Below are 27,489 nucleotides of genomic sequence, written 5' to 3' on the forward strand. Positions count from 1 at the left end.
TCTTTTTGAGGTTCTAAAACGATGGGGGTTTGGAAAGAGCTTCCTGGGGTCCAAATTGCAGGGGTATTACTCAGACCCTTTTAAGATCACCAGAGGCACCAGACAGGCACCAGACAGGGATGCCCCCTGTCTCCCTTGATCTTTGCCATAGCGATAGAAACCTTGGCTATCGCCATCAGATCCAATCAAGATATTATTGGGGTCTGTTGCGGACAGCAAACCCATAAGTGTGCTTTGTTTGCAGACGATGTTCTTCTTTTTGTTGCCTCCCCGGGGACCTCTTTCCCCGCCATTTGCAAGGTGCTTGAATCATTCAGACATGTCTCGGGTTTGAGGGTTAACATGAAAAAATCACAAGCTTTGAACATAACTCTGCAACCTACAATTGTAGAACAACTGAAGACTTCGTTCAAATTCCAGTGGGCTGAATCCTCTATTCGTTACCTTGGGATAAATCTAACTAATACATTTGAAAACCTTTATCAAGCTAATTTCCCTCCCATGTTTCGCAAACTTGAAACTGACCTACAAACATGGGCTACACATAAAATCTCCTGGTTAGGACGAATCAATTCTGTCAAAATGACACTCCTACCTAGACTACTTTATTTGTTTAGGTCCCTTCCAATTGCTATAAAAAAGGACCAAATTAAAAAATTCCAGGGCAAAGTGATTAAATTTGTTTGGGGAGGTAAAGGATACAGACTACCCCAAAATGTACTATTTAGTCCCACTACCAAAGGGGGTCTGGGTCTCCCTCATCTGTTTCGGTACTATCAGGCAGCTAGGTTGGCCCAATTATCGTCTGTCTATTCTGGAAGAGAAAAACCTGATTGGATAGAGATGGAGGGTCGGGCTATTCCTAACCGTCCATTAGATGACCTACTCTGGTGCCCACAAAAATTAAGACCTGCTATAATGTCTCCGACACTATCTCAGGCCTTTAAGCTTTGGGATGACCTACGGAATTCCCCTGCTTTAATTTCCAATATGCGACCGTTAGCTAACCTCTTTCAAATTCCCCAATTCAACCCGAATATGGACACTAAAATTTTCCATTGGTGGATGGATAAGGGACTCTATAGGATTGGACACTTTCTTTCTTCATCAGGCCCAATCACATTGGGTCATTGTATGGGGACGTTAGGGATGCCGGACTCTGAAAGGGATCGGCACTCCCGGATATCCCAATTCATCTCTTCAATATGGAAAAATAAGCCACACCCCCCTGATTTCACTCATTACGAGCGATGGTGCATTCAAACAACGGAACAAAGAGGTGGCATTTCCATAATATATAACTCACTTTCAGAGCCTGCATCCAAATTCTCTTACATGGAGGCGTGGGAAAGAGATCTGCAGATGACCTGGGGCTTGGAGGAGTGGTAAAAGGTAGGGACAAGAGCCTCTAAAGGTCTCATCAACATTTCCTTGATAGAAGCTAACCTTAAGGTTTTCATGAGATGGTACTTGGTCCCCTGTAGATTGGCAGCAATGTTCCCATCTACATCCCCATTATGCTTTCGAAACTGTCAAGCCCAGGGTTCCATGTTGCATATCTGGTGGGTGTGCCCTAAAATCAGGGGTTTTTGGAACAAAATCTTCTCTCTCATCAGGAAGGTGACCGGTATGCCGGCTGAAAAATCTCCACAAATAGCTTTACTAGGGGCCAGAGTTCCACAGACCTCTAAAAATACTCAAAAATTAATAGCCTTCATGCTTACAGGTGCTAAAATTACGTTGGCCGGAGCCTGGAAACAACCATCAGCTTCAGTCCAAATGGCCAAGAGGAAAATCTCCTGGATTATGCACCAGGAGAAAATGGTCAGTTTGATACATAATTCATCCCAAACCTTTGAGGCAGTATGGGAACCCTGGGCTAGATATGTTGGCATTTCCATTATATAAAGACGAAGGGAGGCGTGAAGATTTGTCTTAAATTTTTTCCAGGTTCTTCTTTACTTTTTTGTATCGGAAACCGTGGACTAATTTACACAGTCTGTAGTTGGCAACATCATTCTATATTCTCTCTCTTTCTCTTTCTATTTCTGTCTCTTTCTTCCCTCTTTGTTTTTATTATTATTTTTTCCTACTTTTTTTTTTATATATAAATTTGAAGTATAAGCAGTCAGTCTCATCTTTTTTAATTACATTAGAGATTTCTTGCTTTGTTATTTTCTTTAATACGGTGATGCGACCGCGGGAGATGACGGTCTTCTTTTATTTTTTTTTCCTTCTGGAGTCTCCGGTCCTCGCCGAGACAGGGTAATGAGTTGGGGTTTTCCCTACTCCGAGGTTGCCCCACGGCCCAGGAAACCTCAGTCATTCCGGGGCTAGGGGTGCATCCTCGCCTTTATTAAGCACATTCTATGAGCTTAATGTTTTCACTGATTCCTAGGCACAGTGTGACCCCATTGAGGGTGCCGGGAATGCTGTCAGTATTGAGTGCTATTGTTTCTTTTAGCTTTATTCTTTTCCGTGTGACAACTTTTTAAAAGTGAAGAAGAATACCCTGTTTTATGTAGAGTAATGTTTCTGCTCTAAGCCGATTGTATAATTTTGATTTTGAATTGTATGTATATCATTTAGCCCCAGTCTGTTCTGGTGGCTCTTGAATTGTACTGCACTGCTTTTTCAATACATTTATTTAAAACCGAAAAAAAAAAAAATAATAAAAAAGTCAGCAGCTGCAGTATTTGTAGCTGCTGGCTTTTAATATTTTTTCCCCATGGCACATCCGCTAAGTATGGCCGTCGTTCCCGCGTCGAAATTTAAACATTTTACGTCGTTTGCGTAAGTCGTCCGTGAATAGGGCTGGACGTAATTTAGGTTCACATCGAAACCAATACGTCCTTGCGGCGTACTTTGGCGCAATGCACACTGGGATATGTCAATCACGTCAGGTCACCCCCCATTAACATAAAACACGCCCCCTTATCCTAATTTGAATTAGGCGCGCTTACGCCGGCCCCATTTACGCTACGCCGCCGTAAGTTAGGAGGCAAGTACTTTGTGAATACAGTACTTGCCTCTCTGACTTAAGGCGGCGTAGCGCAAATACGATACGCTACGCCGCCTTAAAGATGCGGCGCTCTTACTGAATCCAGCTATTAGTCCGTAGGGTTCAATATTGAGTTGGCCCACCCTTTGTAGATAAAACAGCTTCAACTCTTCTGGGAAGGCTGCCCACAAGGTTTAGGAGTGTGTCTATGGGAATGTTTGACCATTCTTCCAGAAGCCCATTTGTGAGGTCAGGCACTGATGTTGGACGAGAAGGCCTGGCTCATAGTCTCCACTCTAATGCATCCCAAAGTTGTTCTATCGAGTTGAGGTCAGGACTCTGTGCAGGCCAGTCAAGTTTCTCCACCCCAAACTCACTCATCCATGTCTTTTTTTGGACCTTGCTTTGTGTAGTCATGTTGGAACAGGAAGAGGCCATTCCCAAACTGTTCCCACAAAGTTGGGAGCATGAAATTGCCCAAAATGTCTTGGTATGCTGATGCCTTAAGAGTTCCCTTCATTGGAACTAAGGGGCCAAGCCCAACCCCTGAAAACCAACCCCCCACCATAATCCCCCCTCCACCAAATGATTTGGACTAGTGCACCAAGCAAGGTCCATAAAGACATGGATGAGCGAGTTTGAGGTGGGGGAACCCCAGTTCTGACCTCAACCCGATAGAACACTTTTGGGATAAATTAGAGTGTGAGCCAGGCCTTCTCGTCCAACATCAGTGCCTAACCTCACAAATGCGCTTCAACAGAAGCTGATTGTTAGACCAGCTTCTGTCAAGTGGCACTGCGGGAAAACCAGCATTCTATCAGCCACTGCCATTGGATTGGCATTGCTGATCAGTGTATTCTAATGGAGGGGAGTCCCCGCTGTCAGAATACAATCGCATAGCGGGGGAGAACCCTGCTTTCATATCGCTTGTTTGGAAACAGGGATCTGTGAGGTTTTTTTCCAACCTGCTGCTTGAATGAAAGAAAACAAACTCCCAGTGTATACAGCTTTAGTAAAGTAAAAAAAAAGTGTACAAAGAGGAGCTGACCATGCTGTGCTTGTCCTCTTACTGCCCCGCCTAGTTCTATTCTTAGTTCAAATCTTCCCTTTCACTTTCGTTTGCAAAACACGCACACACACCCCTCCTATCAGAAAAGGTCAGAATGGCGGCCAAACTTCAGCAGTATTCCTGACGCTCTGGGAGTTCTCGGCTGGGCCTACAATATATTACACCCGCAGAGTGAAGATGACCCCCCTTATCCCAATTTTCCTGATTACCGTGGTGTCAGGAGTGTGCTGTGGTGAGTATGAGGATCAGTGACGGAATATTGACACACTACAAGAGATATAACAGTCACACTGTGCATTATATATAACAGTCTGTGTGTCTCTCTCTCTTAGACAGTCACATTGCGGTGATATATAACAGTCTGTGTGTCTCTCTCTCTCTCTTAGACAGTCACACTGTGCATTATATATAACAGTCTGTGTGTCTCTCTCTCTTAGACAGTCACACTGTGCATTATATATAACAGTCTGTGTGTCTCTCTCTCTTAGACAGTCACACTGCGGTGATATATAATAGTATGTCTCTCTCTCTCTCTGACAGTCACACTGCGGTGATATATAACAGTCTGTACTTCTCTCTCTCTCTCTCTCTCTCAGACAGCCGCACTGTGCAGTGGTATATAATAGTATGTCTCTCTCTCTCTCTCTCTCAGACAGTCACATTGTGCGGTGATATATAACAGTCTGTATGTCTCTGTCTCAGACAGTCACACTGTACTGTGATATATAACAATCTGTATGTCTCTCTCTCAGACAGTCACAATGTGCAGTGATATATAACAGTCTCTCTCTCTCATACAGTCACACTGTGCTGTGTGTATAACAGTCTCTATGTCTCTCTCTCTCTCACTCTCTGACAGTCGCACTGTGCAGTGATATAGAACAGTCTGTACGTCTCTCTCTCTCTGTCACACTGTGCAGTGATATATAACAGTCTCTATGTCTCTCTCTCTCAGACAGTCACACTGTGCGGTGATGTATAATAGTATGTGTCTCTCTCTCTCTCTCTGTCACACTGTGCGGTGATTTATAATAGAATGTCCCTCTCTCTCTCATACAGTCACACTGTGCAGTGATATATAACAGTCTCTCTCATCTCATACAGTCACACTGTGCAGTGATATATAACAGTCTCTCTCTCTCATACAGTCACACTGTGCAGTGATATATAACAGTCTCTCTCTCTCTCTCTCTCTCTCTCAGACAGCCGCACTGTGCAGTGGTATATAATAGTATGTCTCTCTCTCGCTCTCTCTCTCTGACAGTCGCACTGTGCAGTGGTATATAATAGTATGTCTCTCTCTCTCTCAGACAGTCGCACTGTGCAGTGGTATATAATAGTATGTCTCTCTCTCTCTCTGACAGCCGCACTGTGCAGTGGTATATAATAGTATGTGTCTCTCTCTCTCTCAGACAGTCGCACTGTGCAGTGGTATATAATAGTATGTCTCTCTCTCTCTCTGACAGCCACACTGTGCAGTGGTATATAATAGTATGTGTCTCTCTCTCTCAGACAGCCGCACTGTGCAGTGGTATATAATAGTATGTCTCTCTCTCTCTCAGACAGTGGCACTGTGCAGTGGTATATAACAGTCTGTCTCTCTCTCTCTCAGACAATCACACATTGCAGTATTATATCACAGCGGCCTCAGAATTTGGTCAGACAGAATTTTCGATCGTTGGATACATAGATGATGTACAGATTATGCTGTATAGGAGTGACGTTGGCCGAGATATTCCAGTGGTTAACTGGATGAAGAAGGAAGAAGAAAAATACTGGGACGATCAGACAGTGATTTCTAAACAATTGGAACGTGTATTTAAAGATATGTTGAAGAAAACTATGGAACGCTTCAATCAGACTAGAGGTGAGACACATGTTACACTGTACAGAGGGAAACACTGATCTGGGGACATTACTGGAGAGGGACCTGCAGTCAGTGATGCATAACCGGCATTATATAGCAACCTCCTTTCCATTCAGACCTGAGATCACAGTGCCTGGCAAAGTTAGTCCTCTGGCTGTACATGATCACTAAACACATACTAATATGAGGGTAAAATATTATTATTATTATTAATATACAGGATTTATATGGCGCCAACAGTTTGCGCAATGCTTTACAACATGAGGGCAGACCGTACGGTTACAATACAATTTAATACAGGAGGAATCAGAGGGCTCTACTGCTCTACTGCCCTCAGCAAAATCTGGATTTCTGCAGCTGATCATGAAGCAGGGGTGAAGGAAGAGGAGACAGAGAGGGATCCGTTGAAGAACAGCACAGTGGCCTATTGGTTAGCACTTCTGCCTTGCAGCACTAATGTAGCGCCCCCTTACTTTCAGTATGGGCACTACGCTAAAGTTAGTGGGGAATGGGAGAGTTACTTTGCTCCCATTCACTATTTGTTTAAAATGTGGGACTTCTGTCATACCAGAAATGTCCACTGGGTCAGTCTGTGGTCCAGGGATGCAATACCATCCCTGGCCAGCAGTTGGCGCCAGAGGGGTTCTGGCAGAGTAAGTTTCTCCAGCAGCCAATCAGAGGAGCTTTTTCCCTTGTGGGGCGTGCTGGAGAGGAGTATATCTGTGACAGGTGTCATGTGTTCTAAAATCTTCGCGGGTCCCCGTTCCAGGTGCGGCATCCACCTTCAGGGTGCGCGCATCCATGGACCCTGCCGGCGTTGCCCACCTGGCCGAAACTGCAGGCCACACAAACCCTCATCCGGAGGTACAAGGGGACCCCAGTGACTTACTGGGTTCCCGGTTCTACTGAAAGGATCCCAGGCTAGGCTGGGTGCCGTTCGATTGGGGAGTCGGTTTGCAGAGGACCTGAAGGCAGGTCGTCCAACAGAGCCTGAACAAACCAATTGGGGATCCGGTGACCAGAGTACTGACAGGTATGCTTGCTGTCATCTGGTGACCAACGCAGAAATCTACTGGGAGGATTCGCTCCATTTTTCTACCTAGCTCAGTTATTGTAATTGGCCTGTGATAGGGGCCCTAGAGCCAGGCCTATAGACAGGCCTGTTCCTCCCAGAAATCTTAAGTGACATCTCGGCTGCCAGGCTTATAGAAACAGGTCTGTCCGGGGGCACTTTACCCACTCAGTTGGAGTGGCGACGAGTTACAAATTGGTACTATACAGAGCAGTACTGACTGCTCCATTTAATATCCATGCCTGATACTGCAAGGTTCTTCCTCTCTCTCTAATTCATCAACTTTATCCTTCCCAATTTGTGTTGATGTTGGCCGTGTTGGCCTGGAAAATAAATCATTGGAAAAACCTTTATTCACTGTCTGGACCTTCGCTCACTATCTCTGTTCTCACAACTACACCCCTAGACAACACCAGGGTAACTTAATAGGCCGATCCCAAAATCAACCAGCGGCTCCTTTGGGGGTGAGCGCTACACTAAGAAGCCCAGTTTGTATAGCAGTCAGGACATAGCTCCCAACTGTCCCTGATTTTGAGGGACTGTCCCTGATTTGGAGCAATGTCCCTCTTTGCCCCTCATTTGTCCCTCATTTTGGTCTGATCTATATAGTTGTGTAGCGGCCTACTACTTTCATAGCTGGCGCTGCCTTAATTTTAGAGGGTGGTCTGAGATTTAACTACCTTTGACTGTATTTTTTTTACCAAATTTGAGCCTCTGTTTCAGCCGTGGCTGTACTGTGAGTGACCACTATTGTTGTCTGGGGTGTTGGTACCACGCCGAGGCCAATGGTGGCAGTAATTGAATCAGGTTGTATTGGGTGTTTTTCCTCAGCAGCCAATCAGTGGGGGTTGATCGCCTCGCTGTGCATGCTGGGGGAGAGTACTTAAGGAACAGACGTAATTAGTTCTGGGTCGTTGCCGATCCTGGCTGTCGTCCCACCACCCTCCCATGTGTGGTCCTCCTGGCCGGGGGTGCGTGTTCAAGTGTTCCTGGCTCCGGGACCACGTTGGTCCGGGGTTGTGATCTACTATGTAGACCTGGTAGTCAGACTGGGTCTACGTTCGCAGAGTGGTCCTGTGCTTTCCGTCCTGAGGGAGGAAGCCACCCGATGAGGAACCTATCTTGGAGAGCACCGAGCACAAGGCTGGTATCTCAGGAGAGGCATTGAACTTCATCGAAGGACGCACGATGGCTGAGAGGCTGAGTGATGGTCGCCTATCAGTTCTGAGTTCACAAGAGTTTATTCAAGAGAGATCTGGGTGCTTAATCCTGTGTTGAGAAGGATTCTGGACCGAATACATCTCCACCTTTGGGAAGGTCTGTGGCAGAGACTTTGCTAAAGTTTCCGTGTGACACCCTGGCTGCTAGGCTGGTGAGAGAGGCCTATCCAGGTGCACAATGCCCACTTTGGCTAGAGTGGCGACGAGAGCTGCATTGCTGGAAGCAGGAGTGTTTCCGAACAAAGTTATACACCGGAACCTACTACCTACTATTCCCCTTTTCACCTCTTCAACTATTTTACTACTTTTATTCTTTTACCCGGTTGGGTAATAAAGCAATGAAAGAGAAACCTAAATTGTGGACATTGAAGTTTTTCTCAACTCTCATCGTATACCCTAGACCAGTGTTTCTCAACTCCAGTCCTCGGGGCGCACCAACAGGTCATGTTTTCAGGATTTCCCTCAGATCAAACTGCTGTGGTAATTACTAAGGCAGTGAAACTGATAAAATCACCTGTGCACAATAATGGAAAGCCTGAAAACAAGACCTGTTGGTGCGCCCCGAGGACTGGAGTTGAGAAACACTGCCCTAGACGGCGAAGGAATAGAGGTAACATGCCACCCAAAACAAACCAGCAGCACCTTTGGGGGTAGTGCTATAGTTGTATATAAAATGCACTTTGTATCTTTCAAAAAGTGTTTCCCAGTGCTAAACGTTTCATCCAAATTCTAAATTGCTGCATTTGTAAATTTTAAAAGCCAATATAAAAGAATAGTAGTGGTAAAAAAAAGTCCTTGTGGATTTAATTAACCTTTTTTTGGTAAGTCTCCTTTAAGGGTGTGTGTCAGGGGGCGTGTCCTACGCCTACATAGGTTTGCAAGTAGGTGTCCCTCACTCCCATCTCAAAATGTTTGGAGATATGGTCAGGATATTACCTGCATGGAGTTTGAATATTCTCCCTGTGCCTGTATGGGTTCTTCCAAGTACTCACGGTGCAGTCTCCTAAAGACACGTTGATAGGTTAACCACTTAAAGCGGATCTCCACTCTAAAGTGGAGTCCCGCTGATCGGAACCCTCCCCCCCTCCGGTGTCACATTTGACACCTTTCAGGGGGGAGGGGGGTGCAGATACCTGTCTACAGACAGGTATCTGCACCCACTTCCGGCCCTACGATACGGGCAAAGGACGGGTTTTTCCTCCGCTTCCCGTCGCCCCCCCCGTTGTATGCTGGGAACACTCGGCTCCCAGCACACAGCGGGAGCCAATCGGCGGGCGCAGCGCGACTCGCGCATGCGCCGTAGGGAACCGGGCAGTGAAGCCGGAGCGCTTCACTTCCTGGTTCCCTCACCGTGGATGGAGGGGGGAGCAGCAGGGTGACGAGCGATCGGCTCGTCATCTGCTGCGATCACCGCTGGACTCCAGGACAGGTAAGTGTCCTTATATTAAAAGTCAGCAGCTGCAGTATTTGTAGCTGCTTGCTTTTAATATAGTTTTTTAGTGGCACATCCGCTTTAAGGACCCGCTCATGTAAATATACGTTGTTCTGCCCATATTATCCATAGCAAATATGTGCAATGTTAGTTTGACGTCGCTGCCATCTTGTGGCCAGAGTTAGTTATCATTTTGCCAAAAGCTTACAGGAACTTGCAAAGTTAGAAGCAGCAACCTTTAACCTGGAACTGTATTTCCTCCATTTCATGCCTACTCCTGGATCTAACAGACTCATGTATGAGAAGCTCTTAAAACATTCCTGGACTAGTGATGGAATTGTCTGTAAGTACTCTTACTGATGGACTGAGGCTGCTGTGTAATGTTTAATGTACTGACACATATGTTTTGTTTATGCTTATGTTGTAGTTTTACAAAGTTATTCAGGAAAAAGAATACATACAGATCTGATGTCTCACGTTTCTTGACTTCTGAATTATTGTTAAGCTGTCTGACTAGTGTTATACAACAGTTCAATAACGCGAAGCAGAACATACGCCTTTTTTTTAAAGGTGGATATCTCGGTAACGGCAGCAGCTGCTGCCACAACCGAGATATCTATCTTTACTGTGAGCGGTCCTGTAAACGATAACGGTGGTCTCCGCGGCGGATTCGCCGCAAGATCACCGTTATCGGCGGCCGGAGAGGGCCACTCCCCTCCCGCCACTCTCCCGCACCTTCCGTCGCTTACTGGAGCCGTCGGTAGCGGCTGAGGCGATCGGGTCCTTTCCTCTCCTCAGCTGGGATACGAGTGAGGGTAAGACGGCCCCCACCCGTCCCCATAGCATAGCAAGGTGGAAGTGAAATCAAAACGTCACTTCCGCCCATGCTTCTTAAAGCAATATTTTCTAAATATTCAAATTTTTATTTTTTTTGCATTTAAGTCTAAATATTAGATCTGAGGTCTTTTTGACCCCAGATCTCATATTTAAGAGGACCTGTCATGCTTTTTTCTATTACGGGATGTTTACATTCCTTGTAATAGTGTATGTGAGTGGTCTATTGCGCTACTGCGAGTAGTGGAATGTAAACCAAGTGAAAAATAGATTGATAATGATAAATGGGGTACCAAAATAATCAATCTGGTATAAGTACTACTAAAGCTGCTATATCTGCAGGTGCACAAAAAACGGTAACATAGAATTATAAATAAAATGATAAGCGCTGAAGTAAAGTGCAAAACACAATGTAATACAGTGGTCAACACACTGTGACCTAAGTGATAAGTGAGCTAAATAAAGCCAAAAACATATAAGTGACAGTTCCACTGTGATATACTGAATATAAAGTCTAACAGTGGAATGACATTCTTCCTAGGAGCAAAGCCAATATGGTGAATCATCTGGACATGGTATTGAATCCCATCACTTATTTCCTATTGCCCTTACCTCCAATCAGTAGTAATTGCGCATAGGGCAAAGGGTCTCTCCTTCCGTTCAGCGCTGCCTCTCCTGGATCGGTTCCACTGGTGTCCTGGGAAGTAGAGGGTCCTGGGATCCGTGGGTCCGTCAGTCACAGGAATGGAGCCGAGGGATGCAGTAAGGGGATAAGTGCCACAATAGTGAAGAGCGTTGTGGATGATGGCAAAAAAGCTTTTATTCAAATTCTTCTACAAGCGGTCTCGTAATGGCGTAGGAAGTGAGACCTATGCAATCAGCCGGAGGCCAACGGATCTAGTCGGCTTGTCATATCAGCCGCGTCCCACGCTGCAGCACTGAAGCGCGAACCGCTGTGTTTTTAAATCCGCTTGTAGAAGAATTTAAATAAAAGCTTTTTTGCCATCATCCACAACGCTCTTCACTATTGTGCCACTTATCCCCTTACTGCATCCCTCGGCTCCATTCCATTAAAAATAAATTTTAGGCGCCCCGTCCTGACGAGCTCGCGCGCAGAAGCGAACACATACGTGAGTAGCACCCGCATATAAAAAGGGTGTTCAAACCACACAAGTGAGATATCACTGCGATCGTTAGAGCGAGAGCAATCAATTTTGAAGCGTGACATGTTGGGTATCATTTTACTTGGCGTAACATTATCTTTCACAATATTTAAAAAAATTGGGCTAACTTTACTGTTGTCTTATTTTTTTAATTCAAAAAAGTGAATTTTTTCCAAAAAAAGTGCGCTTGTAAGACCGCTGCGCAAATACGGTGTGACAAAAAAGTATTGCAATGACCGCCATTTTATTCTCTAGGGTTTTAGAAATATATATATATAATGTTTGGGGATTTTAAGTAATTTTCTAGCAAAAAAAACCTGTTTTAGTCTTGTAAACGCCGAACCTGAAAAACAGCCAAGGTGCTTAAGTGGTGTAAGGGGTTAGCTCGGTAGCGGGATGTGTGACCCCCTGGATGGGTTCACTACACACTGAATTTATACAGAAAGGCAGTCGAAGACGGTTGAAAAACAAAAACAAAGATTTTGGTTTATTAGTGCAAGCATCCAAACAGCATAAACAAAATCAAACATAAAATAAACCCTGGCCACTTGGGGCATCTACCTTCACCACACAGGAACCTATCTAGGGAGTCTGGCACAGCCTAGTGCTGGGCAGACACTGCTGGTCATACAGCAGAAAAACAATAGTCTCTTTTTGTTTTTTGTCACACAGAAAAATCCATTACCACCTCACCTCCTCAGAAGACTTTAAGCTACTGCTCTCCTTACTCACAAAGCCTCAGGATGCAGCAATTCAGTGGTAATCCTCTGGATTACTTATAGAGGCCTTAATTGCCTCATTCTGAACAGCTGAAGTTTTCCAATGCCCTTAAACCTTTTCTGGCTACTTTTGCAGCCGACGCCTAATAACAATTGGTGTATTGTCTAAACAAGGCAGAAATGTATCTCCCGTTTGTGACAACACCCACAGATTTACCTGACTTCCTGTCACATACCCCCCCCTCTTGTTTCAACCCTAGGGTTGAGACACAGGTTGCCAGGCAGGCATGCACTCGGGACAACCCATCTGCATTCCCCATTTTAGCACCGGGGCGATGCGTTACCACAAAACTAAATTCCTGGAGGGCCAGGAACCACCTATTTATTCTCCTATTGGTCTCTTTGTTCAGTGCCATCCACTTCAATGGGGCATGATCCGTCACCAGTTCAAACTGTCTACCCACGAGGTAGTACCGGAGAGAATCCAAAGCCCATTTCACCGCCAAACATTCGTTTTCAATGGTGGCATAATTCTCCTCATGGGCCTTCAACTTTCGGCTGAGGTACATAACAGGGTGTTCCTCCCCCTTGATAATCTGAGACAGTACAACTTCTAAGCCCACATTTGACGCATCTGTCTGAACCACAAAGTCCTGTGAAAAATCAGGCGAATTTAAAACTGGCTGACTACATAAGGCCTGTTTTAAAGCCTGAAAAGCTGTTTCTGCTTCGGGAGTCCATTTGGTCATTACAGACTCCTTCCCTTTGGTCAAATTGGTCAGGGGAGCAGCCTGTGAGGCAAAATGGGGATAAAGCGGTGATAATAGCCAGCGATCACCAAAAATGCACGAACCTGTTTCTTGTTGGTGGGACGTGGCCAATCCTGAATAGCCTCAACTTTGTTTATTTGGGGCTTGATTAGACCTCTTCCAATGGTATACCCCAGATACTTCGCCTCTTCTAGCCCAAGGGTAATTTTTTTTGGATTGGCTGTAAACCCGGCTTTCCAAATGGAATCCAACACAGCCTGAACTTTTGGCAAGTGTGATTCCCAATCCTCACTGTGGATGACAACGTCATCGAGGTATGCAGCATAGGCTCGATGAGGCCGAAGGGTTTTATCCATGGTGCGTTGAAATGTGGCGGGAGCATTCTGTAACCCAAAAGTCATCCTCCGATATTGGAAAGATCCGTCTGGAGTTACAAATGCTGTTTTTTCACTGGCCGACTCCGAGAGAGGAATTTGCCAATAACCCTTGGTCAGGTCTAACGTCGTCATGTACCGGGCAGTGCCTAGGCGATCAATCAGTTCATCTATGCGGGGCATAGGATAGGTGTCAAACTTAGTGATTTTATTCAGGCGGCGAAAGTCATTACAAAACCGCCAACTTCCATCTGGTTTGGGCACTAAGACAATGGGACTGGACCAATCACTATTTGACTCTTCTATCACCCCCAGGTCAAGCATTTTTTTTACTTCCTGGCGAATTGCCTCTCGCCGGGCTTCTGGAATTCTATAAGGCTTCAACTTGACCTTATCCCCTGGTGTGGTGATAATGTCATGTTCAACTCCGGAGACCCAACCTGGCAGGTCTGAAAACTTCTCCTTATTACGGAGCACAAATTCTTTAACCTCCTGTTGCTGAGTTTTGGATAGAGTCTCCGCTATCCCAACTTCAGGGACAAGCAGAAGCAGAAAATCGGGTAGTTTAAGCGACCAAGGACTCTCTATCCTTCCATGGTTTCAGCAAGTTCACGTGATAGAGCTGCTCAGGTTTTCGTCTTCCCGGTTGGCTAATTTTATAATTTACCACTCCCATTTTTTCCAACACTTCATATGGACCCTGCCATTTGGCTAGGAATTTACTTTCGACCGTGGGGACCAGCACCAACACCCTATCACCAGGTGCAAAGGAACGAACCTGGGCCCCACTATTGTAAATCCTTTGTTGAGCCAATTGGGCTTGGGCCAAATGTTCCTTCACAATCGGCATCACTTGGGCAATTCTATCTTGCATTTGGGCCACATGTTCAATCACACTTCGATGAGGGGAACTCTCACTCTCCCATGTTTCCCTGGCAATGTCCAGTAGGCCCCGGGGGTGCCTCCCATTCAGTAGCTCAAAAGGAGAGAACCCTGTGGACGATTGGGGAACCTCTCTTATTGCAAACATCAGATAAGGGAGCAGATAATCCCAATTCTTTCCATCTTTATCCACCACCTTCCTCAACATTTGTTTTAAGGTTTTATTAAACCTTTCCACTAACCCGTCTATTTGAGGGTGATATACTGATGTACGTAATTGGGTCACTTTCAGGAGTTTACAAAGTTCTTTGGTCACCCTAGACATAAACGGGGTGCCCTGGTCAGTTAGGACTTCCTTAGAAAGACCCACACGGCTGAAAACCTGAAACAACTCTTTGGCAATGGTTTTAGCAGAGGTGTTTCGGAGAGGAATCGCTTCTGGGTTAGGGGTGGCATAGTCCATTATTACCAAGATGTGCTGGTGCCCTCTAGTGGACTTCAGTAAGGGGCCAACCAAGTCCATGGCGATCCTCTCAAAAGGGACCTCGATAATGGGCAGGGTACCAACGGACTGCGGAAATGTGGCATGGGTGCAGTAATCTGACACACTGGACAGGAAGAGCAGTACAATTCCACTTCCTTAGTGGTCCCAGGCCAATAAAACCTCTGGGTGATTCTCTCCCGGGTTTTTTCTGCTCCCAAATGTCCCCCAAGAATGTGCCCATGGGCCAGTTCCAAAACCATCTTGCGGTACGGTTTAGGCACTACCAGTTGCTCAATGGTGTCCTCTATCCTCTGTGACACTCGATATAACAGGTCCCTTTCAATAATGAAGTAAGGGAGGGCAACCCTCTCGTCAGGGTTAACTAACTCCCCATCTATCTTCACTACATTCTCCCGGGCTCTTAGCAATGTGGGGTCCCTCAATTGCTCAGTGACAACATTTTCTCTGTGCACCTCAAGGTCATCAAACCCTATCGGCCGCTGTTCCTCTTCTGAGGTAGCAGGCTCCTCCCTAGGGACTGGTGTTTCCCCTGCTAATACTGAGAATGGAAACTCAGGAGAATCCTCACAGTTATAGGTTTCTGGAGTAGATGGTTCAGACTCAGAAGAACCACCTACTGGGGAATCTGGGCAGTCCCAGAGTTCCCAAAATTTTGGGAAATCCCTTCCCACAATAGCGTCATGTGGCAGTTTGGGAACTAAACCCACCTGGTGACACAAGTTACCGAGGGAGGTTTCAAAGGAAACCGTAGTCACCGGATATTCTCGAGTGTCCCCATGTACACAAACCATTTTCCTAGGTTGTAAGGTTTTTCCCACCACTAGATCACTTTTCACTAAGGTGACCAGGCTACCTGAATCCAACAATACCACAACATTTTTACCATCTAAGCACATTCTATATAAAGGTTTCTCATTTCCCTTTACTGCAGTGCATGTGGTTGCAAAAAGGGACTGTTGTCTCTCTGTCAGAAAGTCACACTGCATGGGTTCATCACTCGCTGGGCAAACCGCTGCTGCATGTCCCTCTTCCCGGCAACGGTAACAAATCAACCTTCTGGTCCTCTCCTGTGGGATGGGTCTTCCAGGCCGCTCTCGCCAAACATTAGCAGTAGTCACGATAATTCCTCTAGTTGCTCCTTGGTCCCTCTCTCCACCCCCATCCCTTGATGCAGTCTTACCTATAGGTGTGGAGGGTCTGGTCTTAGGGTTGAAAGTCTGTGCGTCTCTGGTGGAAGAGGACAAATTCTCTGTTGTTAGGTACTTTCGACCAGGTCTACAAGTTTGTCTGCGGTTTCTGGACCACCATGGTTCACCCATTTCTGCAGGGTGTTGGGAAGAGACCTAAGATATTTGTCCATGACTACTCGCTCCAAAATTTTTGGTCTGGACAGAGTTTCTGGCTGCAGCCATTTCCTAGCCAAATGGATGAGGTCATACATCTGGGACCACGGTGGCTTCCTCTGCTGATAACTCCAATTGTGGACCCGCTGAGCACGGACATCCAGGGTTACACGGAAACGTGCCAATATTTCCTCTTTTAATCGATCATAGGGGCATAAGTTGATTGTGGACCCTTGGGAGAATAGGTTGAGATGGAGTTGAGCATGGTCTTGGTCTTGTCATGCTATATATAAACAGACTACTCTTATGGTTCCCAATCCGATTATCAATATTGGAACCAGCATCCCTCTAATCAATATGGTGATCAGAGATATCCAATACCCATACAGAATAGGTATTTAGCTTTAGGATATGACGAGTATAATGGAAATGGTATGCAATGGAACTCTTTTTTAGATCAGCGAGGGGGGAGGGGAGGTGGAACACTGCAAGGGAATCCCCACCCAGGGAACAGGGGGAGGGGAGGACCCCAGCCCCATATTACAGAGATGTAGTACCATACCGCAGAGAAGGAGAGGATGCCGTGCAGAGAAATGAAAACAATCCCAGAAAGAGAAGAAGGAACAATTAAATACTGGCATTTGTTACCTAACTAAAACGGAACTTAGTCATAAAGAGAAAAAAAATTTAAATATTTTTTTGAAATGTGCACCAAAGAAGAGGATGAATAGATTTGATGTGTACATTCACACACACAAATTTATTCGCACATTAAACATGAAGAAATATTTTCTGAGCCATCCGAGTGATACGTCTAGAAGAACAATTAAAGATTCCGGGAAGATAGATAGCAGCCTGCGAAATGGATCAATTTTTAATCCACGAAATTCAAATAATCAGTATATCGAGGTTTTTAAGAACATATTGTTAAAGGATATTGAAGAACTCCCCCCAAAAAAGCGTGAATACTGAATAATATATCAGGCAAGGTATAAAATCCTTGGAGGATAGAAAGGACATTATAATTTGTCTGGCAGACAAAAGGGGTGGTGTAGTGGTTTTGGAGAAATCCTTCTACCACAATCAATTAGTGGAGCTTTTAAGTGCTCAGGTCACATATAATAAATTATTATCTGACCCTACTGGACCATACAAAGACCAATTAAATTTATTGGTTGAATGGGGCTTTAGAAATAATGCCTTAAATTTGAAAGACAGTAGATACCTTAACCCAAGTTCCTGTTGAATACCGGTAATATATACATTACCTAAGATTCATAAGAATGCAGTTATAGCATCAGCGCGCCCAATCGTTATTGGTATAGGGTCGGTGACCGCAAGGCTCTGGGAATATTTGGATAAATTCCTACAACCATCTGTCAAAGTGACAAGGGCATATTTAAAGGATACGGCAGACCTTCTGCGATTGCTGGATGAGGTCAAGCTAAATCCAGCTTCCACGACCTATCTTGTAACCGCGGACATCTGTTCGCTGTATACCATTATACAGCATGAAGATGCGCTCCTAGCACTTAACTGGGCCTTTAGTAGGCGTGAAGATATTCCTTACATGCAGAAATGTTTTTTGGGCAAGGTTTTAGATTACTTTTGGTTCCATGATCAGTTTTTCTCCCAGCAGGTTGGCGTGGCAATGGGAGCGAAATTTGCTCCCAGCCTTCGCCAACCTGTTCATGGTGGAATGGGAGGATATACATGTATTTAACCAAAACAGACCTGAGCTAAAGCTTTACCGGAGATTCATTGACGCTCTCCTATTTATATGGGAGGGGTCTAGGGAGTCGGCGGTTGAGTTTGTCCAACAGCTCAATCTGAATACCAATAATATAGTTTTGGACGTAAGTGTCAACTTCTTGGATCTCACTTTCATGAAATCTGAAGTTGGTATGAGTACCAAGGTGTACTTTAAACCAACCGATAGAAACAGCTATTTGTCCATTAGGAGTGGACATCATCCTGCGTGGATCAGAAACATTCCTAAGGGACAAATATTAAGGGTTTAACGTAATTGTACCGAACCAACTGATTATTTTGCACAGGCCGGTGTACTGAAAGATACATTTCTACAGAAGGGTTATAAGGAGGATGTTATCAATAATATTATTAAAGAAGTAGCAGAAAACACGAGGGAACAGAGCTTGAGGAAGAAGGATGATAAACCAATTAATGAACAACACCAATGGGGTTTTGTCTCTTTCATTAACAGTATAAGGAAATAGAGAATATCTTTAGGAGATACTGGTATATCCTATGTAGGGATAGACAGCTATGTGATTCCCTACGGGATAAACCAAAATTCATTTATAGTAGAGCCCCGAGTTTTGGGGATCGGGTGGTACAAAAAATTCTTGACCTCCCGACCAAAGGTCTATCAATTAATTTTAAGGGTTTTTGATTCCAAATATTTTATTGAAATTTTTGAATAAGAACAAAAATGAATACAACAAATTCACATTGTGTAACAAACGATAATGGATGCAATAAATACCATAGATAGCATTGAATAATCAGATTAATAACTTTGCTATATATGGTAAGTTGTACAGCAAAGGGGGGGGAAAGAAAAGAAAGAGAAAAAAAAGAGGGGGGGGTAGGGAAAAAGAGGGGAAGTGAAGAGAAGTGGGAAAGAAATCATGCAATACATTGTGAAATAAAAGTAGAACATACAAGATAGCAATCAATCTGAGAATGTTATGAAGAAGCATTAGATAAGCGACTTAATTCTGCAGTAACCTTAAAATTCAGCCAACACGCCCATTTATCATAAAATTTAGTGGGAGTGTCTTTCGTCTGACAGATTAGATTTTCCATGTCGGCAATATGTTCAATTTTTCTCAGCCATTCAGATACGGAAGGGGGAGTTCGATTTTTCCAATGAATAGGAATGCATAGCTTAGCGGCATTAATAAGATGTGGTAGGATTGATTTTTTATAAGCAGATTGCGATAGAGAACTATGGTGTAATAAATATTGAGCAGCTGTAAAATTAGGGACAAAAGTTGTAATGTGAGAGATTAAATCATGAACGTCTTTCCAGAATGGTTGTATGTAGCTACAGTCCCACCAAATGTGTAATAGTAAACAATTTTAACATATGCATACAATATAAGCTCTAAAAGAACTTCGATTATATATATGTTCAACAAAACATGTCATGTATATAGAGTACAAACAAAAGTTTGGCTGGGATCTCTGGCGGGGCAAGAGAAACCAAAGTTCATAGGAGCAAATGCGCATATATCCACAGCCTGGTAGCAGCCAATGCTGTTCAGCCCATGAGAGGGGGCTGGCAGCAAAATACTGAATACATATGTTTGTACATATAGTGTAAACCCTACATTTTTCATTTTATTGGTAAATATGTTGTATATAATTTTTTATTTTTGGCTTGGGTCTCTGGCTTGGCAATTTTTCCCTTTTCTGGGTTCACCTATATGTGGGACTAGCTTGAGCCTTAATTAGTTCTGGAGGTAATGCGCATCCTTCCCAATAAGCCACTACAGCCCTTTTCCATACTTCAGCCCATTCACATCCCTGTTCAGGGTCTCTCTCCCCTTCTTATTAGTGATTTTTTGTTTGTCTTAATTCTTTATTAGATTTTGACTTCTACAATATAATATCTACTGCTTTTGCTTTCATGTTTGATTGCTTGGTTTGCCTTGATCAGTCAGCTTGCGGTCATGGTCCACGCCGCTCTGTGTATGTGTGACTGTTTTGGTGCTGCTGGCTGGCAATCGCTCTCTTTTAGTGCTCTGTGTTCCTCCCCTCTGCACTCATACGTTTCCTTCCTTTTTTCCTTTTTCTCCAGAGTGCGGCTCCGCTGATTGGCCGGTGTCATCATATGACACGGCTGCTTCAGCGCTAAGGAGTGTGGGAATTGTAGGCATCTCAGCGACCATGTGACCTCTGAGATCCAATCGCGATGCACCCGCCTCCCCAACAGGCTATATATAGCATGATATGATCATTATCTGTCTGCTACCAACAGGGTACTGACAGATGTCTTTATTCCTCTTAAAGATAGGTAAGTTTCCATCCTGCAACCATTCACTCTCCTCACTATTGTCTCCTCTGTGTAAGGTTTGAATACTTATGGCTAAACCTTCACTTTTTCATTTATTTTCATTCATTTTCTACCCTTTTTAAAGGAGATTATCTGTGGACTTTTCAGCTGCAATTGACTGGTCCTTGATTTTTGCTGCAAACGACTATCCTTTGACTTTCTATCACCAGCTGATGTTTGCTTGCACTCAGACTGTTCATCTAGTTAAATACTCCATGTAAGTTGATCCCTTGCTTACACTTAATAATTTAGTTACCCATGTTCTCACTAACTTTATGAAGTATACTAAATCTATTCAAACTTTTTTTTTTTTTTTTTCTCAGATGAATTGAGGCTCTTCAGTGCCCATGTTATTGTCTTACTTAATTCCCCTGTATTCACCTTGATTTTATTACGCTTCAAGGTATGGCTGTTTTACATATATTAACCCTATTGACTCTATTATGGATTTGTTTAATTAGTTGAAACAGATCATAATTTAATAACACATATTCTAACATAGATTCTTTTTCTTCTGTATTTTTAAGTCCTGTCAGTTGAACTTGGATTTCAATATCCACCCTGAGGGGGTTTTTCCTTGACTGGCTGTGCATGAACCTAGGGTAGATTTTATTTCTCCTACCTATGGAATTTTGCTGCCAGCCCCCTCTCATGGGCTGAACAGCATTGGCTGCTACCAGGCTGTGGATATATGCGCATTTGCTCCTATGAACTTTGGTTTCTCTTGCCCCGCCAGAGATCCCAGCCAAACTTTTGTTTGTACTCTATATACATGACATGTTTTGTTGAACATATATATAATCGAAGTTCTTTTAGAGCTTATATTGTATGCATATGTTAAAATTGTTTTCTTTTTCATCTCTTTAGAGTAATCTAGAGAGACGATCTTGTCCTAATTCCCCTGAAGAAGCCAAGAGGCGAAACTAGTAGGGTCGACCTGATCGAAAAAATTATTTCTAGATCTTGCTCCCACAAAATAATTTATGCACCATCTGTATATTGAATTACTATATTTTGTAAAAATTGAATGAATAAACCTTTTTTTATATATTTTTATATATACATACATACTTTGTCTGGTTTTCTTCATCGCACCGCAATAATCCCCCCAACTCTTCCAAAAAATTCCCCTCCTTTGAATCTATTTTGGGATGAGGTGCTGTATCCTTTTTTAGGACTCTCGATCACATACCCCCCAATCTAAATGTGTAATAGTGTTCCACGTTCAGATTCACAACGCCAACATAAAGGTGTGGAATTGGGAATAAACTTGTGAGTAACAACCGGAGTCCTGTACCATCTAGAATACACTTTGAAACTGTTCTCTTGTATCAGGACATTCAAGGAACTCTTGTGTATGTGAATGAAAATACGCTTCCATTCTTCATTTGAGAGGGATATATTAAGATCTCTTTCCCATATTTGAGTAGTGTAATCGCTTTTAGGGTCAAATGTAGAGGAAAAAAAGGGTGTAGATAGAAGAAATCAGGTGTCTTTGAGGGGAAGATTTAATACATAGATTCTCAAAAGGTGTCTTAGTCTTGTACCAATCTGAATGGGAGGGTGATGTAAAGAGAAATTGGTTAATTTGTTCAAAATCAGAAATAGAGGAAATAGAACAGCCATGGTATTTACGTATATATGCGTAAAATGAGAGAAGGCGACCTTTCTCAAAAAAGGATTCTGCCCTAACAGATTCATACAAGTGTGAACAAGAGCTGCGAAGTCTAAAACATTTTATAGGGATGTCAGGATTATGGTTGAGTGGAGTTAAAGGGCCAGGAATAGAGGCAATATTAAAAATTTTACATAAGGACCTAAAAATTTGTAAGGTTGGGTTGGTCAGAGGATGAGTGGTGATGATGCGGGGTATCCTGTGGGAGCTAATCCAAGGCAAGTGACGTAAAGGTAGCGGAGAAAATGATCCTTCTAGTTTAACCCATGCCTTAGTCTTAATATGCAAGTGCCAGTCAATAATACGGGTTAAGTGGCAAGCCCAATAATACTTTCGGACGTCTGGTAAACCGATTCCACCCAAATGTTTAGGGATAATCAATCTCTCCCAACTGATCCTGGGTTGTTTGGAAATCCAAATAAATTTTAAGCATGTCTTTTTGAACGTGTTAAAGAAGGAGGCCGGTAATTTAATAGGGATAGTCTGCAAAAGATAAAGAATTCTGGGTAGTATGTTCATTTTTATTATAGCGGCTCTACTGAACCAAGAGAAAAACCCATTATCACAATTTTGTATGTCAGTCTGAATAGTTTTAAGTGTTGGAAGAAAGTTTAGAGCATATAGATCCCGTAAATTCGAAGGCAAATGGATTCCAAGGTAAGTGATGGATACGTCTTCCCAGCCAAAAGGGAAATTCCTTTTACAAAGGGAAATCGCATCATTAGATAAGGATACGTTTAATGCTTTAGATTTGTCAAAATTGATTTTTAAGTTAGACAGTAAATTAAAAAATGAAAAATCCTTCAACAAATTTGGTATGGTTATAATAGGGTTTGCAAGAAATAATAAAATATCATCTGCGTACGCAGCCAGCTTATATTGTGTTGCATTGATCTCAATACCTTTAATGTCAGGATTATTCTGAATCTTACAGAGAAAGGGTTTTAAAATAAGAATAAAGATTATAGGTGATAGAGGACAACCCTGTCGTGTCCCGTTTGACACAGAGAAGGCGCCCGACAGGCACCCGTTGATTTTAATTCGAGCAGTAGGAGAAGACTACAGAGCAAGTATATACTGGAGCATTCTATCTTGGAATCCCAAAGCTTGTAAGGCTTCAGTCATGTAGTCCCACACAACTCTGTCGAACGCCTTCTCTGCGTCAAGAGACAGGAAAAAAACAGGAGTTTGTGATGAAGTCAACCAATGGTGAACGCTAATGGCTTTTAGAGTGTTGTCTCTAGCTTCTCTACCAGGAACAAAACCGACTTGGTCCAAGGACACTAAGTTTGGGAGTAATGGCAATATTCGATTAGCAATCATTTTCGCATATAGCTTAACATCAACATTTAAAAGGGATATAGGCCTATAGTTGGAAACTAACGAGATGTCTTTATTAGGTTTCGGTATCATGGAGATGTGAGCTTCAAGAAGGTCCCTACTATAAGGAGGGGAATCTGGGAGAGAATTAAAGGAATTTAGGAAGTAAGGCATAAGAGAATCAGGAAAGGATTTGTAATAGCTCACAGAAAGGCCGTCTGGTCCAGGGCATTTACCAGTTTTTAATTGTTTAAGGGCAATGAGAGATTCATTCAATTCAAGTGGCTTATCTAAAGCGTTCGCTGTGTCCGAATCGATTGGGTCAGGGCTAAATTCTTTTAGAAAATCAATAATTAATTTTTTCCTGTCCATATTCTGAGTAGATGTCGAGGGGTTTGGTAAATTATATAATTTAGAGTAAAAGGAGCGAAAAATACTAGCAATTTCCGTGGAAATACAAATTTTTTTTACCTTTAGGATCAGTGATAGAGTGAATAGTATTGGCAGTTTTCTGGGATTTGATAGATCTAGCCAGTGATCTACCGGACTTATTTCCTGATTCATAAAAAAGTTTTTGTGTGAAAGCGAGATTACGTTTAGATTTTTCTCCCAATACATTAAGTAAGTCTTCTCTAGCGTTAATGAGCTCAGGGAATGTATCAACGGCTAAGGTTTGTTTGTGCTTATTTTCAAGAGAGTGAATTCTATCGGAAAGCAATTTGATTGATGATTGCCTGTCTCTATTTCTTTTTGCAGCCATGGAAATAAGTTCACCCCTAACCACACACTTATGAGCCAGCCAAAGTGTAAGTGGGTGGATTTCAGCAGAATCATTCTCTTTAAAATAATTTTTAATTGTGGAAGTCAAGGAAGCAATCCTATTCGGATCACTCAACAGGGAGTTATCAAGTCTCCAAATAAGAGATTTACGAGGTGCAGAAGAAAATGTTAAAGAAAAAGAGATAGGATGATGGTCAGACAAAATCATGGGATCTATAGAAGCGTCAACAAGGTCCGTGAGGTCATCTTGGGTTAAGAAAAAATAGTCTGGAATAACTATTATGGGGGGAAGAATAAAAAGTATAGTCTTTGATGTTTGGATTAAGAGTGCGCCAAGTGTCATGGAGAGTCAAATTCTTAAGTACATTTTTAATAGTATGTAAAGCTCTATAGGAGAAACTAGTTGTGCCAGAAGAAGTGTCAATTAAAGGGTTAATGGCTAGATTAAAGTCTCCTCCCAAAATGAGTAGTCCTGATTGAAAAGAGGATAGGAGTTGTAGAGTTTTTTTTAAGGAAAGGTATTTGTAGCTTATTAGGGACATAAATGTTGGCTAGAGTGATGGGTCTGTTGTGTAAAGAACCTTTAATAAAAATGTATCTACCATCAACATCTAGGGAGGTATCTTGAATTTGGAATGGGCAATTTTTAGATATAAAAATAGAAACACCTTTTGTTTTGGAATCCTGATTAGTTGCGTGGTATGAAGAAGGAAACATTTTGTTATACAGAGAAGGGATGTTATTCGATTTAAAGTGGGTTTCCTGCAGGAAGACAATATCTGCTTTAGATTTCTTCAATAACATAAACAGTTTAGATCTCTTCTCCGGGACATTGAGGCCCTTAACATTTAATGAATAAAATTTAACACGTGGAAGGTGAGAAGTGTTAGTAGGATGTGACATATCGTACGAATCAATAGAACAGATTTCTAACCAATAAACTAATGGTATATAAAGGGGTAGGGGTGAGGAAAACAAAAATAATAATAAAGTATAAATAAATAAAAAAAGGGGGGGGGTTCAATCACTGAGAGAAAAGAAAGAGAAGTGTCTTCCTATCTCAAAAAGAGTCACGGACAGTGGAGTAATATGTAACAGTGTCAGTGAGGGATACCCAGGGAGGGAATGTCCTCAAACACCGCTACAATGTGGGGGTCGGATATAACCGAGCCAGAAAAAAGCGAACAATAATCACGCAGGTCCGCCGCCACGGACTCACATAGAAGCGAGAACAAAAAAGGTTTATTCAGAAGTAGAGCGATATAAGTGAGGAAAAATTCACCGGTCATCGCCTCAAATGGGTAGCATAGAATGTAAACAAAAAACAAAAAGGAAAAGTACTAACCAGTAGATGCAAAAGACAGGATGTGACACTTTCCCTGAATAGGCATAAATAATGAATACAGCATGAAATCCTAAAAAAAGGTAGGGTGTCACGGTATAAAATAAAATAAAAGATTTAGACCACTAAACCTAAGATTTAAGGGCCTGATTCTCAAAAGAGATACGCAGACTTAACTGCTGTTCAGCCTGCGTATCCCTGTGCCTAACTTTGGAAACGATTCTCAAAAGGCTTTTTCCAAAGTTAGGCAGAAAATCTGACATGTGTAAGACACTTACACGGTCAGATTTTAGGATGCAGTACCGCATCCGCCACTGGGGGCATTTCTCATTGAAATGCAGCTTTGCGTATGCAAATGAGGACTTAAGCAGATTTTCAAAGCATTTCAGCACTGTGATTTCTGCGTAAGTTCCGAATTTGCCTGCGCAAAACTAGGGCTGGTTTTATAATGTGGAAAGTTAGTCACACATTGTAAAGGCCCATTCCAGCGACGGCATTTGGTATGCATTCCTGAGGGAGAACTCCACGGCAATTTTTAAATTCAAAACCGCCATGGGTTCCCCCCCAGGAGCATACCAGGCCCTTAGGTCTGGTATGGGTTGTAAGGAGACCCCCCTCCGCCGAAAATTCGACATAGGGGGTCCCCCTACAATCCATACCAGACCCGTATCCAAAGCACGCTACCCGGCCGGCCAGGAATGGAGTGGGGACGAGCGAGCGTCCCCCCCCTCCTGAGCCGTGCCAGGCCGCATGCCCTCAACATGGGGGGGTTGGGTGCTCTGGGGCAGGGGGGCGCACTGCGGGCCCCCCCAGCCCAGAGCACCCTGTCCCCATGTTGATGAGGACAGGACCTCTTCCCGACAACCCTTGCCATTGGTTGTCGGGGTCTGCGGGCGGGGGCTTATCGGAATCTGGGAGTCCCCCTTTAATAAGGGGGCCCCCAGATACCGGCCCCCCCACCCTAAGTGAATGGATATGGGGTACATCGTACCCCTATCCATTCACCTGGAGGCAAAAAGTAAAAGTTAGTAAACACACAACACAAGGCTTTTTAAAATAATTTATTATTCTGCTCCGGATGCCCCCCCTGTCTTCGTTATTAGCTCAATTACCAGGGGGGGCTTCTTCTTCCACTCTCCGGGGGGCTTCTCCGCTCTCCGGGGGGGGTTTCTTCTTCCGCTCTCCGGGGGGGGCTTCTCCGGACTCCGGGGGGCTTCTTCCATCTTCTCCCCTCTTCCGCTGTTGACTCGGCGAACCCCGGTTCTTCTGCAGCTCTCCGGTGCCTTCTTCTTCAGCGCTGGCTGCCTGCTATGTTTGTGTGTTAGCTCAATTAGTAACAGGCAGCCGGCGCGGTCTTCTGTGACGTCAGGGTCTTCTGTTCTTCTCCCCTCTTCCGATGTTGACTCGTCGCCTCTTGTCACTGTAATGATGGAAGCGCGCCTTGCATCACATTTATATAGGCATCACCGTCCCATCATGCTCCGGCAGGTACCCACGTGGTGGGTGCACGTGGGTAGGCGCGTCTTTTTTTTTTCACCCGTCGCAACTTTAGTGTCCCGTCGAAATTCTCAAAGCCGCCCGGCGTTAATTACGTTTGCGCGCTGCACGTCGGGAAAATTACGTCACAACCATGCGCAGTACGGCCGGCGCGGGAGCGCGCCTCATTTAAATTTTAAACGCCCCCAGGAATGTTGGTCCCTCTTATCAGTCATTCCTTTTTTGTTTTTCAGAAGGTTTAAGAAAGGGACTAAGCATTCAAAGAATAATCTCACGCTAAATGGAAAGTGTCTAATGAGTAAACAAACTTGCAGCACTCACTAGAGATTTCACAACATTGAAGAGAACATTAAAAAAAGAAAAAAAATGTATCAATGTTGTAAATAAAACTCCAAGCATTGTAGAATTGATACAAGTATCATACTTCACAGCAGTAGCAGAAGGAAACATCAAGTTAATAGTCACTAGTAGCCCGTCTGTATTTCCTTGAGCGGGGGGAGAGCCTGAGGAGCCTGGATCACCATGGTGATTCTTGTAAACATC

The 27,489-nt window shown here is 43.6% G+C and overlaps 1 protein-coding gene and 1 long non-coding RNA gene across 2 annotated transcripts in view; both read left to right on the forward strand.

The window, feature by feature from the left end:
- The first annotated feature begins 4,140 nt into the window (after positions 1-4,140).
- The window catches only part of LOC120914275 (class I histocompatibility antigen, F10 alpha chain-like), a 60,486-nt gene continuing 37,137 nt past the window's right edge, over positions 4,141-27,489 (forward strand). The window contains exons 1-2 of the mRNA XM_040324901.1: positions 4,141-4,302; positions 5,683-5,937. Coding sequence (XP_040180835.1) covers positions 4,248-4,302; positions 5,683-5,937 — 310 coding nt within the window. The 5' untranslated portion in view covers positions 4,141-4,247. The remainder of the gene's footprint in view (positions 4,303-5,682; positions 5,938-27,489) is intronic.
- Positions 19,887-20,928, forward strand: LOC120914276. Its single transcript, XR_005743651.1, has 4 exons — positions 19,887-20,293; positions 20,418-20,549; positions 20,656-20,735; positions 20,860-20,928. It is a non-coding gene; the product is annotated as an uncharacterized LOC120914276 (long non-coding RNA).

Source organism: Rana temporaria, chromosome 9 (assembly GCF_905171775.1).
Source record: "Rana temporaria chromosome 9, aRanTem1.1, whole genome shotgun sequence".
NCBI classification, from domain to species: Eukaryota; Metazoa; Chordata; class Amphibia; order Anura; family Ranidae; genus Rana; species Rana temporaria.